The sequence below is a fragment of the Alligator sinensis genome, unplaced genomic scaffold (assembly GCF_000455745.1).
Source record: "Alligator sinensis unplaced genomic scaffold, ASM45574v1 scaffold791_1, whole genome shotgun sequence".
Lineage (NCBI taxonomy): Eukaryota > Metazoa > Chordata > Crocodylia > Alligatoridae > Alligator > Alligator sinensis.
Window position 1 is genome coordinate 71,925 of NW_005842258.1, and position 16,741 is coordinate 88,665.

The 16,741-nt window shown below is 42.1% G+C and overlaps 1 protein-coding gene across 3 annotated transcripts in view; it reads left to right on the forward strand.

The window, feature by feature from the left end:
• FBXL7 (F-box and leucine rich repeat protein 7) overlaps positions 1-16,741 on the forward strand; it is a 74,440-nt gene that overhangs the window by 51,205 nt on the left and 6,494 nt on the right. The window contains exons 1-2 of one of the 3 annotated variants that reach the window (XM_025208872.1): positions 2,247-2,278; positions 8,603-9,214. In XM_025208872.1, coding sequence (XP_025064657.1) covers positions 8,617-9,214 — 598 coding nt within the window. In that variant the 5' untranslated portion in view covers positions 2,247-2,278; positions 8,603-8,616. Of the gene's footprint in view, positions 1-2,246; positions 2,279-8,103; positions 9,215-16,741 lie in introns of those variants that run through there. The other 2 variants (XM_025208871.1, XM_025208870.1) reach the window with 2 other exon arrangements.

A 16,741-nucleotide genomic window follows, 5' to 3' on the forward strand; every position in this document is an offset into this window, starting at 1 on the left:
CCCCCCCCCCCCCCCACCCACCACCACCACTTTAAGAAAAGAATAAGCAAACTGGGGAGATGTTGGCTGAGCCAGAGCTAGGCTTTATTACTTTTGGGGACTTTAAGGAGTCAGGACTTTCCTACTGTCCTATGCCAACAGGAGAATCCAGAGGGAGCTCCAAGAGTGGGAGGGCTAGAAAAATTAACTTGATGGACACATTGGGTTTATTTGTATACTGAAGAGGAGACTGGAGTGAATGAAGAGAAATCTTCCAACATTATTAACAGGTAACATTATTATATAGAAGAGTGTCCCCAGTTGCTTTGTATGTCCTCAGTGGGGTAAGATAGGAAGTAATCAGTTTAATTTGCAGCAAAGACTATTTAGATTAGAGACTGGGAAAAGGTTCCCAGTTGTGAGGAGGTTTAAACAGTAATAGTCTCTTTTAAGGAGGTTGTGAATTTCATTCTTTGGTGGTTTTTAAGAACAAGTGAAAGCAACATCAGTCAAGGATGCTCTAGGTATATTTGGTTTTTGTCTCCACCTAGGCCACTGGACTAGATGATTTCTTGAAATCCTTTCCTGTCTTACACTTCCATGTTTTTATAAATTCTTTACCACAGGTGCAAAACCATGGGCACTGAGCTGCCTTGTATCACCCTCTTGTTGAAACCTATTTCTTTCTTTCACTCCACCCAATCATGTAGCCTCATTGTGAATCTTATGCTTTATGTCTTCCCAGCAGTCATAGGTTCTCTGATTCTTTTTAGCCTTTTAACTCTTCAGAGAGTAGCAGTGAGAACCTGGAGCAGGCAGATATCTCTTGTGGTAAGTTGCAGAACTTAGGAATGAGGGACAGCAGCACCTGTCTCACTCCCACAGTTCCCAGGCTTGAGCTTTTGCCATTCCCCGACTTGCCCTCTCCACCCATCATTCCTTCCCATTGTGTTCTGTACCCTCTTGGCCTCAGACTACTTCATTTAATCCCCCCAACCTATGGCTTCCAAATGGATTTAGGTGCCTTCCATATCAGTCTAACAAGCTCCTGAGTTCCCATCTGTTCCAGTACCTGCTGCTCCCAAACCATGAGCTCTCCTACCATTCCACTTGCTCCAATGCCGTCTTTCTTCAGCTACTGAAACTTCTGTGCGCACATCCCCATGACATCCTTTGATCTGAACCAAGACCTGTACTGTTCAAAAAGCTAAAAGCCTATATTAGCTTTATATACTTTAACATATGTACATAAAGTAGCATAAACATAAGAAAAAAGACCAGATAAAAATGGCATCCCCTTGTTTCCACATACAAGAGAGAGAGATTCAGTTTTATCTACCGCTATTATTGAGCAAAGTAAGTATTTACTGTTTTTTTAATTATTATTAGTCTTACATGTACTGACTCTACAGGCTGAGGAATATCTAGGTTTCTGCTTTATCCCATGCCTTTACAGAACTGCTAACTGGATTCCTATGATAAAAAAACTTTATTGTGACTGAATTAGTGGCTGTGGACTGGTGGCTGTAGAACAAATCCCATTTGGTTGTCAGAATTTAAAGTGAACTTCCCATACTGGCATATTTTTTAATGAATTTACAGTTGCAAATCAAACAGATTTAATAGGGAACTCTTCATAACAATATGGACCATAAACATAAAACTCAAGGATGCTTCTTCCTTTTATCAGAACAAGGCTTTAAATGGGCTTTTAGGATTAGGACAGAAGTTATACGTAAACTTGTTTAAGTGATCAGAAACTGGTTTAAATGTGTAAAAGAACAGAAGTTCAGTGCACATAAACCAGTTTCAAAATGACTGAAACTGCTTTAAGATGAACCTGGTTGAATGTAGTATCAGACTTAACTGATTTGGGTCAAACCGGTTTATGAAACTTCTGTCCCAGACCCCTTCCTGGTTTAAGTTAAATCAGAGTCCCCCAGCATCCCATCATGCTTTGTAGCCCTGGGTTGGTCTGTGCTGTCTGTTCCAGAGAGCAGGACTGGCCCTTCTCCTCTGCTACCTACCCAGAGCAGTGAGGGCTAGTTCACTGGCTGGCTCGCTGCCCCGACTAGGCAAAACCCAGCTGGGTTTGGGGGCCAGGGAGGGGAATTAAACTTATCTTCCCCCAAGTACAGAGTTGCCCTGCCCTGCTAAAAACTTATCGCTAGCTGTGACTGTGGACTACAAATCCCAGAGGCACCTGGAAGCAGGAAGAGGAAGTGATGAGCAACCCTAAGAGTCCTGTTGCCCTGATTGTGGACTGCAAATCCCAGAGACCTCAGGGACAGCAGGAAGAGTAAGCAAACGCACAGCCCAGGCTGCATTTATAAATTCTTCAGTTTATAGTTTTTCAGTGAAAAAACTATTCTTGTCCAAGCTTTTATGAGTTCAGTGCCACTACCTCCCCTGCCCAGGCAGAGCCTGGGTTGGGGCCTGGTCATGCCCCCTCCACTCCAGCAGTGAGGGGGGAAAAGTCTTGGAGGGCTACGGCAGTGGCTGGCAGTCATGCTCTAGCAGCTTCTGGCTTGAGCCACTGCAGGCATGTGGCTGCATTCCCTGATTCAAAAGTGTGTGTGTTCATTTGTTTATCAGTTCAATCTCTGCAGCTTAGACTAACCTGCAAAGACTGAATCAATTCAGCCTTGGGCTTTTTGACTGTCTGTACTTAGCCTTAATGCAGAAGAAAAGGTGAGGTTCTTGATTTGTATAGTCCCATGTTTAGAGATGTCACACTTCGGGTGTAGCATGAGTTGGACTCCCACCCTCCCAGAGTTCAAAAGATTTACCTCTTTAATGCTGTTTCCAGATTGTCTCCCCCAGTTCCCATCACTACCACCCACAACTCATAAATTAATTGGGAAACAAAACAAAAACAAGCAAAAGAAAATAACAAAAAACAACCCTCTGAAATAACATTCATAATGGAATAACAGAATTCCTCTACATGCTTTCCTCCCCACTCCCTGTATCAGTGTTTACAGCTCTGCTGCTGTCAAAGACCTTCTGAGATTTTTTTATGACTGTTAAGAAATTTTCTTTTACAGCAACAAACAATATTTAGACACTGAGCAAGGCTATAATAAAAAATGTCTTGCACAAAAACATTGGTAATCAAAGGGAATAAGTGTAGGGCTGTTTTGTAAATTCTGACTTTTAAGGTCATCAAAATGTAAATATGTATTTCACAGCAGTAAACAAAAGTAAATTGGGAAAAAAAGAGTTTCTATAAAACAGGCAGTTATCTAGTTGGAGAGAATATGTTGAAAATTGTTGTGCGTGCATTAAATTGCCCTTTTGGAATTGTATTTATTGATGCCACGCTGTCATTAAATCTTCTGTCTTAGCATGACTCAAACTCTGTAGACTAGCACTGAGTAAATATTGGAAAGTAGAAATTGTTGTGGGTTTAGATGATTCTTTGGTAAGTCCTTCCCCACAATTCTGCAAAGAGTGGAGGATGGATGGTTACTCACAATGAGTGTTTTGCTAGAGATTTACAAAAAACTACAAGTCGTGGTTCCAAAATGATACCTTTTATTAAACCAACTGGAACATGGCAAGAAAGTTATTCTTTTCTGCAAGCTTTTGGGATCAAAGTTCCTTCATGAGGCCCTGGGAAAAGTGTAGATGGTACAAGATGGTAAAAAGTCCCCATAGGTAGGATATAAACTTCATTTTTGCACAGAGAGAGCTGAAGATGGAAGGCTGCCCGTCTGGGTCCATGAGAGTGTCTTTGTAAGCTGTGCTGAGTAGCTCTTTGATGTGTTGATCAGGTAGAATTCCTTCCCTGGAGGTGTCAGATGGCACGCAGGGAGGTAAAAAAAAACTTCCTTGTTGTTCTGCAAAGTTTAAAATCCAAAATTTAAACTCTAGCAAAAGCTCTCCCAGGTTTTTATGGGCAAAATTTGCCTGAACTCACCTCCTTTTTTCTTCTGCCTTACGGGTATGCAATGAACAGCAAGCTTGCAATGCTGTTATAAAATATGTTGTTAAGCTGCTGAAAGAATTTCAGTCCTGTAGAAAATTACTTTATGGGCTCGGTTGCCCAATAATGCCCTCTTGGCTCTTGCCTCTGAGTGACATCATGATGCCACAATCTCATTCTGGGGGTGTCGGTGCATTATGTGGAGACTTTGGTGCTAGAAGAAGGAACTTAATTATGTGGACAGGCTTTCAAAGGTTTCACACATTCCCAGTGATTTCAGCAGGGGTTTAACGTGATCAGCATCTCTGACCTTTTTCCTTAGGTGCCTACAAATGAAACTTGACACCTAACTTTACGTGTACAAGTGTGACACTTCTGGCAACAAGTTTAAGAGGAGGGGTGGTCCTTGAGGTATTACAAGTGCTTCTCAGATAATTTATAGTCTTCCAAGGTTTAAGAAGTTTGTCTTCAGAATGTATTGATAGTAGGGATGTAAATACCAATTTTAAAAATATCAGTTTAATCTACTGTAATTACAACAGTTAAATGATTTATAAGTATGGCAACCACTGTCCTGGTCCATGTAGGGCTGCTCTGGCCCAGCCTGTGGGGTGCCCCTGCCCAGCACCAGCAGGGGCACTTCCAGCCCCCCCCACCAAGGTGCATCAGGGACTCAGTGGCTCCGCAGGGCCATGCCTCATAACAAAATGGGCAAGCAGGTGGGTCCTAGCCCAGGTCTGGGCGTGGACAGGGTGGGCAAGACACGCTGTAGAGGTGCAGCAGTGCTGGGCTCCAACCTATGACTGAAAAATCAGCCAGGCAGGGGAGGGCATGCTAAACCTTACTGTGGAGGAGGGGGCTGCACCCACACGCCTGGAGCAGAATGAGGAGCTGGAAACCAAAGGATTGATAAGTCCCACCAGGTAAGCAGCACTGCCCAGGAAGCCATGGGTGGCAGCAGCCAGCCAGGGGCTTTGCCAGCCCACTGCAGCAACCGGCACAGGGCTACACAAGCAGCTGCAGCAGAGCAGGAGGGAAGGGGAGGGGTGACCAGCACCTAATAGGCTCTGTGGACCCCAGTGCAGCTGCTTGCAGCTTCACCACTGCCTGCCATGAGCAGCCTGGGTTCCGTGATGGGCAGCTAGGGCCTGTCCGGAGCCCAGGCTGCTTGTGGCAAGTGGCAGGAACACTGCAAGCAGCTGTACCGGGCTCCATGGAGCCTAGCTATTAAGCATTAGTCAACCCTCCCTTCCCCTCCTCCTCACTCCTCTCTCCCTTCTCCCTGCCTCCTGCCTTGCCACCACCTGGTTCCTGTCAGGGTACCACAGGGCTTCCCTTCCCCCACTTCCATCCCAGACTGCACCCAACCTCAGGCTAAACGATAACCAATAAGCTAGAAATAGTTATCACTGGGCTGACTGGTTAAACAATTAATTGTTTAACTATTCACATTCCTAACTGATAGCAGCCAGGTGTGGAGAGTCAGAAAACATGATGAGAACCACAGGATTGAGAGTTTTGAGGTAGTGAATGTGATTAATGCTACAAAAAGCCACTGACCTGACTGTAGGATGTTTGTGAGAGCATGCAGATAGTCCAGTACTGTCCCCCAACACCAGGTACTTGAGACTGTACTCCCTTCCCTCAAAACAGAAAAGAGGAAAAGTTACTGTCAGAACTCCTAGTTTCCAGCTGCTCTCATGAACTCGCCAGTTTTGGCCAAGTTTCAGGTTTTAAAACTTCTTAGAGCAATACTTGGGAGATGCAAAAACTTATGAACTCAAACTGAAGAGCACAAATCCCTGTGAACTGAAATAACCGAGGGCCCTGGCACACATTGCACTTAGGATGGGATTAAGGTGTTTATCATGCCATAAACAGTATTCCAGATGCATATTAAAACTAGTTTATGGTGTGATAATATAGCAAACGAGACACAAAAATATTCGGTGTATATAATGCAAAACATCTTTGTGTTTTGTTTATATCACACTTTAAATTGAATGTGTGGCATGGATCTTGGACTCACTGCACCCTAGATCCTCAGCTGCAGGCCCACTTTTTTAAATTTTTGAAGTAGAGAATAGCTGCTATGGTTCCCCTTCTTTACCTGTGGCAGGTTAGGGCGTTAAGTCTGTGTTGTGTTAGGGTTGCTCATCATCTTATGTTGAGTTCAAATTATGAATTTGTATAGGATGGTTTGCATAAGGAAGATCCTGCCTCAGGGGTTAGATTAGATGACCTCTGGAGGTCCCTTCCTGACCTACTTTTCTATGACTTTAAGTTCTCAGGGTGCCCATGGAAGTGGCAGCTCCCTGTTCCCCATCTATAGGCACCACTTCATAGTTTGGCCATGAGCCACTGGACAGCTGGAAGATCCCAGCTTCCCAGCTGGCCTTTCCCCACACTGTGCTGCAGCTGTATTTTTTAAAACTCCCTGGGCACTTGGCCCCACATAATGGGGAGAGGCTCCCTAGATTCTGGCTTCTGGTGACTAGGGAGGTTTAAAAAGTGCCCTGACAGTTTCCCTGCCAAGGACTTGAAACACTAGCTCTAGCAGGGCTGCCAACAATCAGAGGCGGGGTTTAATGTCCCACAACACTGGGGACTGGAACCAGTTCTGATGCTGTCCAGGGCTGGAGCCAAAAATCAGCTGATTGTCAGCCCTAGCTGGACCTGTGGGCACTGCTCTTTCAACTCATTGGTGCTGGGGGCTTATGACCCAAGGCACCCCCTGCACTGGCAAGTAATAACAATGTGATTGGGATCTGATCCCTGATCCCAACAATTACATTCCCGGCCATACACGATGTGTAGCGTGGTAGGAGGCACAATTGTTGGGACTGTGGATCAGATGCTATCATTCCATTAAATGCATATGTGCTGGGGGCCTAAGAGGTGCACAGCTCACTTGGCAATGATGCACAAACATGTTCACCTTTTTACTCATTAAACAAGTGTGTGTTATTGCCATATGAGGCAGAGTGTACTATTCTTTGCAACGTCTATTTTCAAAAATACCTTCCATAACTGAACCTGCAAATGGTATTGTGATAAGTACTTCTGAAGGAAGGGATGAATTGAGAGCACAATTTCTCTCATGCTATATTGGTAGATGGGACAAAGCCTGGTAGAAAAATAAAGGCTCATCTGTGTTTCAGAAGAAATAAACTAACTGCTATTGATTGCTATAAATTAACACAAATGGGGCAACAGCAACATGAAAAGCCCACTTCTCTCTCTGATTTTAAATCTCTTGCAGTTCAATGTTAGTGTTGCTTGTAATAAGAATAGATGACAAGAACTGAGAGAACTGATTTTTCTTTTGTTTCCTTCCACTAACTTTCCCTGTATGGAAAATAGTATTGCTGACTTTTTGTGTAAAAACTTTCAGTTTCCCTTTCTTGTGTGGAACATTTATGCACAAACACAGCAGGAACAGAAATGTGTCTTTTGGTTGAGTTGGTGTTGGGGGGGGCCCAATGCAAAGTTAAGTTGCCATCAAAAATGGCAGAAGGTTTCTGCCACACAGTAATTTAGCAGTGAACAAAAAAGTTGTTTATTTCTATTAAAATCCTAGTGAGAAGAGCCCCCCAAATTGCAATGATTTACGTTCATGTTTATCTGCCTACCCTATGGACGTGTCTGCACGTGCGCCTTATTGCACATTAGCCTATTTTAATGTGCATTAACTAAATAACACATTTTAAGCGACACTTTAATGAACATTAAAGAGATTAATGCTCATTAAGCATCACTTAAAAACCAAGTGTGGAGGCTACTTCAACACACTGTAATTACACCGCATTGGAGCAGGCTCAATTAATGAACAAGCTTTAGTTCAAGCACCATGCTGCCATGTTGAAGCATACAGATGCTGATACATGAAACGCTGTGGCGCTTTAACTAGAGTGGCTCTTGAAGCTGTTCTAATTAAAGCGCTGCCTCCCTCCCCCCTGGAGCATGTGTAAAAGTGCCCTGTGCTCTTTAGTTAATATGCATTAAGACAAGCTAATTGTCTTAATCACAGGTACTAGATTTAATGTGCATTAACTAAAGTGCATTAATGCTTGCGTAGATGTGCCCATGGGTAGAAACAGATGTTGCCTGACAGACAGCGGCACAAATGACTAGCAAATAGACATCCCTCCCTTTTTACACCACATTAAGTGTTGTGACAAAAGGTAGTATAAAATAGTGGCGCTTTATTGCAGTGGATATCTATTTGCTCTGAAGCAGGAGAGTGAAGGCAACGCAGAGCTGCCTGCACTCTCTGGCCACCCTGGGCTCTGGGGCTTGAGTGGCCTGATTCTGTTGATGTGAGCAATCACACTGAGTCCAGGTAGGCTGTTTTGGATAAGTAAAAATATTTACAAAAGTGTCTGGAGATTCATGCCCAAAGTTGGGTCAAAAACATTAGTTTACAACATCATAAGAACCCATCCTTCATCCAAGGTTCTTCTTAGTGAAATTTTTCATATGTTGCAGTCCAGTCTGAGGATATTGGCAGGCATCTTTGGCACCAGATTCAGTTACATCAGTGTAAATTAGATCATACTGTGGCCCCTGAAGAAATGTCCCTATGCTATGCTGAAAGCCAGAGATCTCTGTATAAGACAGGTTTGTTCTGCTACAGGATATGGCTTCTGCTGATGGCGTTTGTTCACTGCTTTTCTGTGCTTTCGTGTTTTCCAGATTCCGACCTGAGTATGCGGACACTCAGCACACCCAGTCCAGCATTAATATGTCCACAGAATTCACAAGGCTGCCAGAATGGCAGAGGATCTTCCACCTCCTCATCCTCAGTCACTGGGGAGACAGTTGCTATGGTCCATTCACCTCCTCCAACTCGCCTTACTCATCCTCTCATCCGGCTGGCATCCAAGCATCAGAAGGAACAAGCTAACATAGATCGGCTCCCAGACCAGTCCATGATCCAAATTTTCTCTTTCCTGCCAACCAATCAGTTGTGCCGCTGTGCCCGGGTGTGTCGCCGTTGGTATAACCTGGCTTGGGATCCACGGCTTTGGAGGACTATTCGCCTGACAGGCGAGACAATCAATGTAGATAGGGCTCTTAAAGTGCTAACCCGGAGGCTTTGTCAGGACACACCAAATGTATGTCTCATGTTGGAGACGGTAATTGTTAGTGGCTGCAGGCGGCTCACAGACAGGGGACTCTATACCATAGCTCAATGCTGTCCAGAACTGAGGAGATTAGAGGTGTCAGGCTGTTACAACATCTCCAACGAAGCAGTCTTTGATGTGGTGTCACTGTGTCCAAACCTGGAGCACCTGGATGTGTCAGGTAACAACATAACTAAAGAAAAAATAATGTAACCTGGGTTGAGGGATTCCAGCCTGTGGATATGTGGATGTGACAGAGAGAATGCAGAGAGCTGCAGAACATAACTTGGCCCAGGTAACTGCCCAGAAGCAAAGAGCTTCTCTTTTCCCTTTATCTTCCTAGGCACTAATCTTCCTAGGCACTTTCTCGCTCCTCCGTGTATCACTGCATAGGGTGTAGTGGACATCTTTGTACTTAAGGAACTCCAAACTCTCCATCAGTAACAGGATGTTTCTCTGTCAGTAACATGATGTTTTCCTATCTTTTGAAATGTCTTCTCCCATGCTAAATCTATAGATTTATGCTCTGGTATGTGTGTAAATGCTGCATAGGTCATACACAAGCCACATGACACATTAAAAGTCTCCCCAGTCTGTACCTCTGCCTCATCATTTTAACTTCCTCTAAAAACTCAGCAGTGGCAAAAATTAAACACAAAATCAGTTTTGGCACAAAAGATTGAATGCATAAGATTTAAGCAGCTGGTTTCTTATTGTCTCTTTCAGTTGGGGGAAGGATGTTTAGAGGAGAGTTCATTTTAAGAAATGCAAAGTATTAAACTTATACATTTCACTGCAAAGATCCCTGAAGAGAAGATTTTAAAATATTGATGTAGAGGAGGCAAAAAGCTGCAGGCTAGGATTTACCTGTGATTAAATATCACGTAACATTTGGAATATGTTTCCACTCTATTTATTCTCTTGTAATACTCCATTAGCCAGCACTTATCACTTGTAACACCTTAAGGCCAAGTCCAACTGAAAATGTTCTGTCCAGTCTAAATAAATGCTGGGGTTTCCCTTGTTTCTACCGGGTTAATGAAAAGGGCCCTTGACAGTCTGTCTCTACCAAGTCCACTTAGTGGAAAAGTTTGCATAAGGGTCCCTGCAAAACTATAACTAGAAATGTGAAGTGCTGCTTGGTTTTTTTCTTTGATTTCAACAATACCCTGCTGAGCTGAAGTCCTAAGCTTACTATACTAATGCATGTCAACCAGGAAATACAAGCAACCAGAAACAGAAATGAAAGAAGTGTTATTTCATTATCCAAACTGAGTCATCTGTAAGAAGTAAAAACAGGTTCTTATGTGGGACATGAATCCATTAAGTCCTGAGTATTTCAGCTTGGACTAACTTCAGTGGAAATTTAAAGGCTTCCAATCCTCATTCAGTGCAGAGTCAAGGCCATTGGTTTCAATTGAATTTTAACTGGCTTGCACATAAAAATCTTTAACTTAATTAAAGCCAGTGAAGTCACATCAGTGAGTCTGGCAATCAGGTTTGAAGGATCTTTTAGTCAGGTCTTGACTTCAAGATTTGGCCTGCACATCATAAGTGTTGAAAAATTAACAGAATTTTAAAATTGGTTCAATACAACCTAGTGTCATGTTTATTTTTTAATAGTATCTTCTTACACAATTAATACAAAACTAGTCAGAGGTAAATGAAACTTGAAAGCAGAAAGAAAAGAAAACTTGAGTCTTTTCAGGTGTGTGGGGTACACTTTCACTCAGTATTAAAATAGATGGAGTGTTCTAAAGACCAAGAGCTATGTTTACATTCTCTGACCTCCAAAGAGGTGAGATTGTCAAAGAATCAAAAACAGTCTTGTTCTACATTAGTGTAAGAACTGGAGAGAAGACTGATATAATCTCAATTCTCTCCCTCTTTATTTTCTTCAGTATGAAGGTGAAATAACTTCTTTGTCCTCCATAGAATTACACTAATGCAAAAGACAAATTCATTGATTTGCCTAAAAATAAGTCTAGGAAGAGTTTTAATAATTATTTCTAGTAACATGGGTAAGAGTATTTTTAGCTCCGATTTCTAGCCAGACTGTACAGGTTAAATAAAAATACACATTCTTAACAAATCTTGATTTTTATCTTAACAGGATCTTAAGGATCACGTCAGGGGGGCCATTCTATTACTGCACATTCATTTTTAATTGCATCATTTGCTTACTGTTGAAGGTGCATCAAAAAAATGAAAGCACCCATACAATACATGTAAAGGTTTACATTAATTTGGCACATTGCAAGAATTTTAAAACACCTGCTACTTGTGGTTTTGGTTATTCTCACAGATGACAAAAGAATGATATCAGGTTGCTTGAAAGCTCAAAGGATCCCAGTAATAATCCATTTGATGTGATTTCCATACATGTCCAACTTTTGACATAGGTGAGAAGAACCAGCATGAGCCTGAAGTCTGTGAGATCCACGATTTTGTGGCACTTTATTAAAATCATGAGTTGGAAATAGTGACCTTCTAGAAAGCCTGGTCAGATCATGCAAGCATCCTTGCTTCTCCTGGGAAAGCTAGCTACAAGAGTCCTTTAACCAGTCAATGAGTTTTATTCTGTTGGTTCAGTTTCATTGAAAACACCAGCTTTGAACAGAGCGAATGTTACACCAGTTAGAAAAGAAGGGAAAAGGATTGCCACCAAGAAGCATGTGTCAACTGAACTGATGCAGCTGTTTGGTCCATTTGTTCCCATCCCCACATAAGTAGCCCTAAACTCTTCTACTTTTCAACTTGAATAAAACATTTAAAGTTAGAGAGGTTTGGCTTCACTTCCTTCCACATGAAAAGAGACAGAGAAAAATCTTATGTCAGTTCAGTGTGACAAACAATTAAACTGGTATAATTGTTTTGTCTGTCCACATCCTCACTCCTTTTGGTAGGTAGACATATCATGCAACCTAGCCAAGGGAGATTTATGGGTGAAGATTTTAGAAGCTGAAGTTTTGTCCAGTTATCTACACTGCCAAAAAGTTCTATGAGGAGTCCTGGTCCAAAACCTTTCCATTCTCCCAGTGGTAGAGTGAATTGTATATGCAGTCCTATGCTAAGATCACACATCTCCTGATTTAGTAAACTGAGAGCAGAGATTAAAATACTAGAATTTCTAGCTCTAATATTGACTCCCACTGGAATTTTGGGAGTTTCCAATCACAATTCCCAGCTAACTGCTAAGTCTTAAAAAGACACGAAACAGCCTAAGGGCATTAGGTGTCCATCTCCTCTATGTTTAAGGTCTGAATAGGGGGTGCCTTTAGACTGTGGGGAGACTGCTCTGATGCCCTGTAATTACAGCGTGTTGAAACAGACTCGATTAATCAAATCTGCTGGAGCATGCTAATTAGTATGCCTCCAGCAGCCTCCACATCTCATGAATGAAAATTTTGAAGTGCAGGGGCACTGATACACAAGACACTACAGGTGGTTAAATTAGAGCAGCTTTCAGAACAGCTCTAATTACCCCCCACACACACTCCTAGCAGGTGTATAAATGCCCAGGGAGTACTTATAACTCCTTTTTGGGCACTAAAGCTTGGGTTTGGGGTCTGGGTTCTGCAGTTTCTGTCCTTACAGTCACATGTTATTATTTGTAAAATGGTCTTTCCCTCTATTGCTGTGTGAAAGACACAAACAAGGTGGAGAAATGGAATTTGACAGCACAATATGAAGCCAGTTTCCCTTTTCCCCCAGTATTGTCTAAGGAACCAGTAACCGTCTTCATACAAGAAAGAAGTTAAACTGTTTTTGATAAACTGACAACTTAACCATGAAGCTCTACTTGTCCGTAGCATGCAATAGTGTACATTTAGTTTCTTTGTTTTCAGTTGCCCTTTAATGTAATACGCATGGATATAATGTCATAATTAGAAACTCCCCCTCCTACCTCCTTCCGCTTCCCCATAGGGCATATGAGTAAAGTTGGAAATGCACATTTTTCTGAACTGACTTCATCCTGAAAGGGGCCTTGATGCAAACACCCTACGACTTTAAATCCAGACCTTAAGCCTGTCTATGTTTCAAAGTTCAGGAGAATTCAGCTCTGGGAGTTTGAATCCACTTGCAGTTTAACAATCAAGCTAGTTTTTACCTAGGATGTTTTTGAAAGTGCTTTGATAACAATATCCTGTTTTTCCCCTTCCCTTTTCTGACTATAATTTTTACCTCCTCTTCATTGTGAGCCTGTGGTTCACTAAAGGCTGCTTGGGAAGCTTGCCAGCATGTGTAGTGATGATCTTTGAGTAACTGTATTGTTCAGATAATTTGCACACTGTGCTCTACTTGCTGGCATGTGCTTAGGGAGTGGAATACATCAAAATAAACCAAATGTTACCTGATAGGGCCAGAAATCACCTCAGATGATTATGATGACATGATGGTTAATGAATGGGTAGCCCTGCCCTCTGCTGAAGAGAAGGTCTGCTCAGGTCCTGTCTATTTCTACAGAGCTGCACCAGCCCTGAAATGTTTGGAGCATAAGGTATGTGCAGTGCAGATCCCCTTGTCCCACATCAAAACCAGTGTAGTCCTTTCATTAGTTTCTATCTCTCTTTCCATCTCTTTTCTTGCAAGTGAGATAAGTCCTTCCCCACTTTGTCCTAAGGACAGGTAGCTCCCTACTAATACCTGGGTCATCAGGTATCTACTGCAACGTCTCCAAGGAGGCCATTCCAGAAAAGGTCTTGACTGCGGAAGTGCTAGAGTGGGTAACCAGGATTTTGGGGGAGATGGAGAAGGAAAATATGGTTAGGCTATTCAGGTGACCTGTCAGGGACTGGACAGTGAGGAAGCCTAAGCTGTGAAAACAGTAGCTCTGCTTGCTCAGCTCCTGTCATCTCTTTAAGCAATGTTATCACCACCTCATTCCTGTCCATAATCCAGACACCTTCTCCCTCCTGGATAGTTTTCCTCCATTTTCTTGGGTGTTTTGATTTCTGTGTTTGGGGTTTTTTTTCTTTGCAAATAGAGTAAGATGTGATCTCTGCCCCAAAGACCATACACTCAGAATAGAAATAGCGCTATTTGTAGGTCTACATAAAGAGCATTGAGATAGGAAATCTTAGCTTCTGGCCAGCCCCTGTACAGAAGAGAGGGGGCACAGTCTTAGGAAAAATGTAGCCTAAAATAATGAGACTACTCATATTCAGGTCTTAGCGGCAGTTAGAGCAGAAAGGTGTGAGCATAAATGTGGAAAGGATTCTGGAACTCATAGTCCTCAAGTACAGTAATACTAGTGAAGATTTAGTGGGTGTTCTGTTCTAGATAGAGGAGACTTTGACAATCTTGGTGAAGATGTGGCTTCTCAGTCTTGGAAGTTCCTAGATATTTGACTAGATATTTGATATCTGCAAAAGAAACCAATAGCTAACTCGCTTGAAGAATTTCATATGTTCATTCCATCTACCTCTTTGTTCTGAAAGATTGATAATGATAATGTATCAATATTTTAATGTAAAAACAGACATTTCTATTCATTCTCAGTGTTTTCCATAAAATGTATTTTGTAACTCTCAACACAGTCCACAGACAGCCTCAGATACTTAAGAAGTTTGTTGAGCTTGACTACAAGTTATCTCCCAGGTTAGCCAAGGTTCTTTTACAGTCCACTTGGACATTTCTCCTCCCATTTTAAATCCATTATTTCATCTATGGAAATATCCTGCTCTGTGGGGGTTTGCTTTTATATCTTTATTTGAGTCAAAAAATTTGTCACAGACCCAGAAAAATGTCTTTTCACTTTAATAAAAGAAAATTCAATCATTCATATATCAACACAGGCTCTCTTTCTGGTGGAACCATTTTGAACATCCTTCCTATGAAATACAATATGCTGTAGCCAAAGTAACTAGACAACAAGGAGATGCTGAGTCTGTCAAAACAGTGATCACATATTAATATACTGTAGATCCTGCCCTGCTGTGAGACTTTTGACCTTTTCATTTTCATTTCAGATATGCATTAGTCATTCGTATGTCCCTCCTTTTTCAGATATTAAGCAGACAGGATTTTCTTCTCTGCATCTGCAGACCTTTATTCTCACTGACCTGATGCTAAAAGCAGGCACTTAGCTGTTTATAAAGGGTCTGTATTTAGACCTTCCTCATTAAGTGGATCTGTGCAGAGACAGACCTGTGACTTAATGCAAAGTGCCATGAAAGTTGGTGCTCTGCCTGGCTTCTATCTCAGCAGACTCAGTTAGAGGATTGGACCCTTGCTTTGTCTATTACACTGCTAAATTTAAATAGTATTTCTTCCCTTTTGAAAACTCTCATTATGTTATTTTAATATCTTTAATGAATCTTCATTACATTTTGTATTCAAAAGCTTTGAGCTTGGATAATGTATGCTCGCAAACTATGTCATACTCCGCATGGATGTGTACTGGTATATTGGAAAGGGAAAAAGCATACCTGATTTTTCAGAGTTTGTTGTTGACTAATCAGAATTGTTCTGTTTGTCTCAAGATAGCAAAGTTTTGCCAGGTGCTGTGTAAAACTTGCCAATTGCACATTGGTTGGAGTTCAGCTTAACTTTCCAACTCTTTTAGGAAAATCCAAAACTTAGATCAAAAACTTTAATAGGTTGATTAATTGATCAAGCAAACTGGCAAATCATGTTAAGATTGAAACATAATAGGTTGGAGAATGATTTTTCAAGCCAAGGTCCTATTATGGGAACAAACCAATTGACCATCTCCTAAGGTTTTATCTTTAATGCAAATAAAACTTTTTATAAACCTTTCATTCAAACTCTATGTGGGTTCCTCTTGTGTCTGGATAGACGTGTGGATAGTACAGTTTTTCTGAGATGCTCAGCAGCCAAAAGTTGTCATGACCTTATTTGCATCATAAAATCAATTCTTAGCTACCTGAATTGTGTGTTTCTAGGTTCATGTAGCTCTAATGTATCCGCTAATGTTTCCATTTTACTTGCTTCCTCCTTTTACACTCACTGATTTCTTTTATTCTGCTTATTATTTGCCCTTTGCCTCCATCCCCACAAGACTTGTTCTAGGCTGTACATTCTTCTTTAGCCAGTGCTACAGTTTCAGGGAAAATTTTACTTTTAATCCCTCTTGAACTCATCCTTTTGGTAAACTCAAGGAGCCTTTCCCCTCTCTGGGAGCAAACTTGTGGTTCAGTCCCCCTGAGACAGGACTTCTTAGTGGTATCTGCCTTCCTTCTTTTTTTTCAAATATTAGATATAATAAGCTGGTACAGAGGCCTTAATTTGTTGGGTTTTTCTCGCTAGGAATCCCCAAAGTCACTGAATCTAGTGACAAATTCACAAAGTTGACAACACTAAAGAGGCTATGTCATAGCCCAGGGGTGGGCAAAATAAATCCCATGAGCTGGATCCAGCCCATGAGGCCATTCTATCTAGCCCACAGGGCCCCTAAAAAAATTTTGAAAATTAAAATTTATCTGTCCTTGGTTTCTGTCAAAATGACAGGAACCAGGGGGAGTAGGACCCAGGGGAATCCTCGGCAGGCTCCTGCAACAGCAGAGCCCTCCTGGCCCCACCCCCCAGCCGGGAGCCCCAGCAGGGGCTTCTGGCCTAGGACCACATGGCTGACTCAGCACAGGAAACTCAGGTAAAGGGGGGCGGGGAGGGCAAGGAACAAAGTGGTGCGGAGCACAGAGAAAAGCAGCCCCTCCCCCACCCCATGGCTGACACTCCCTGCTGC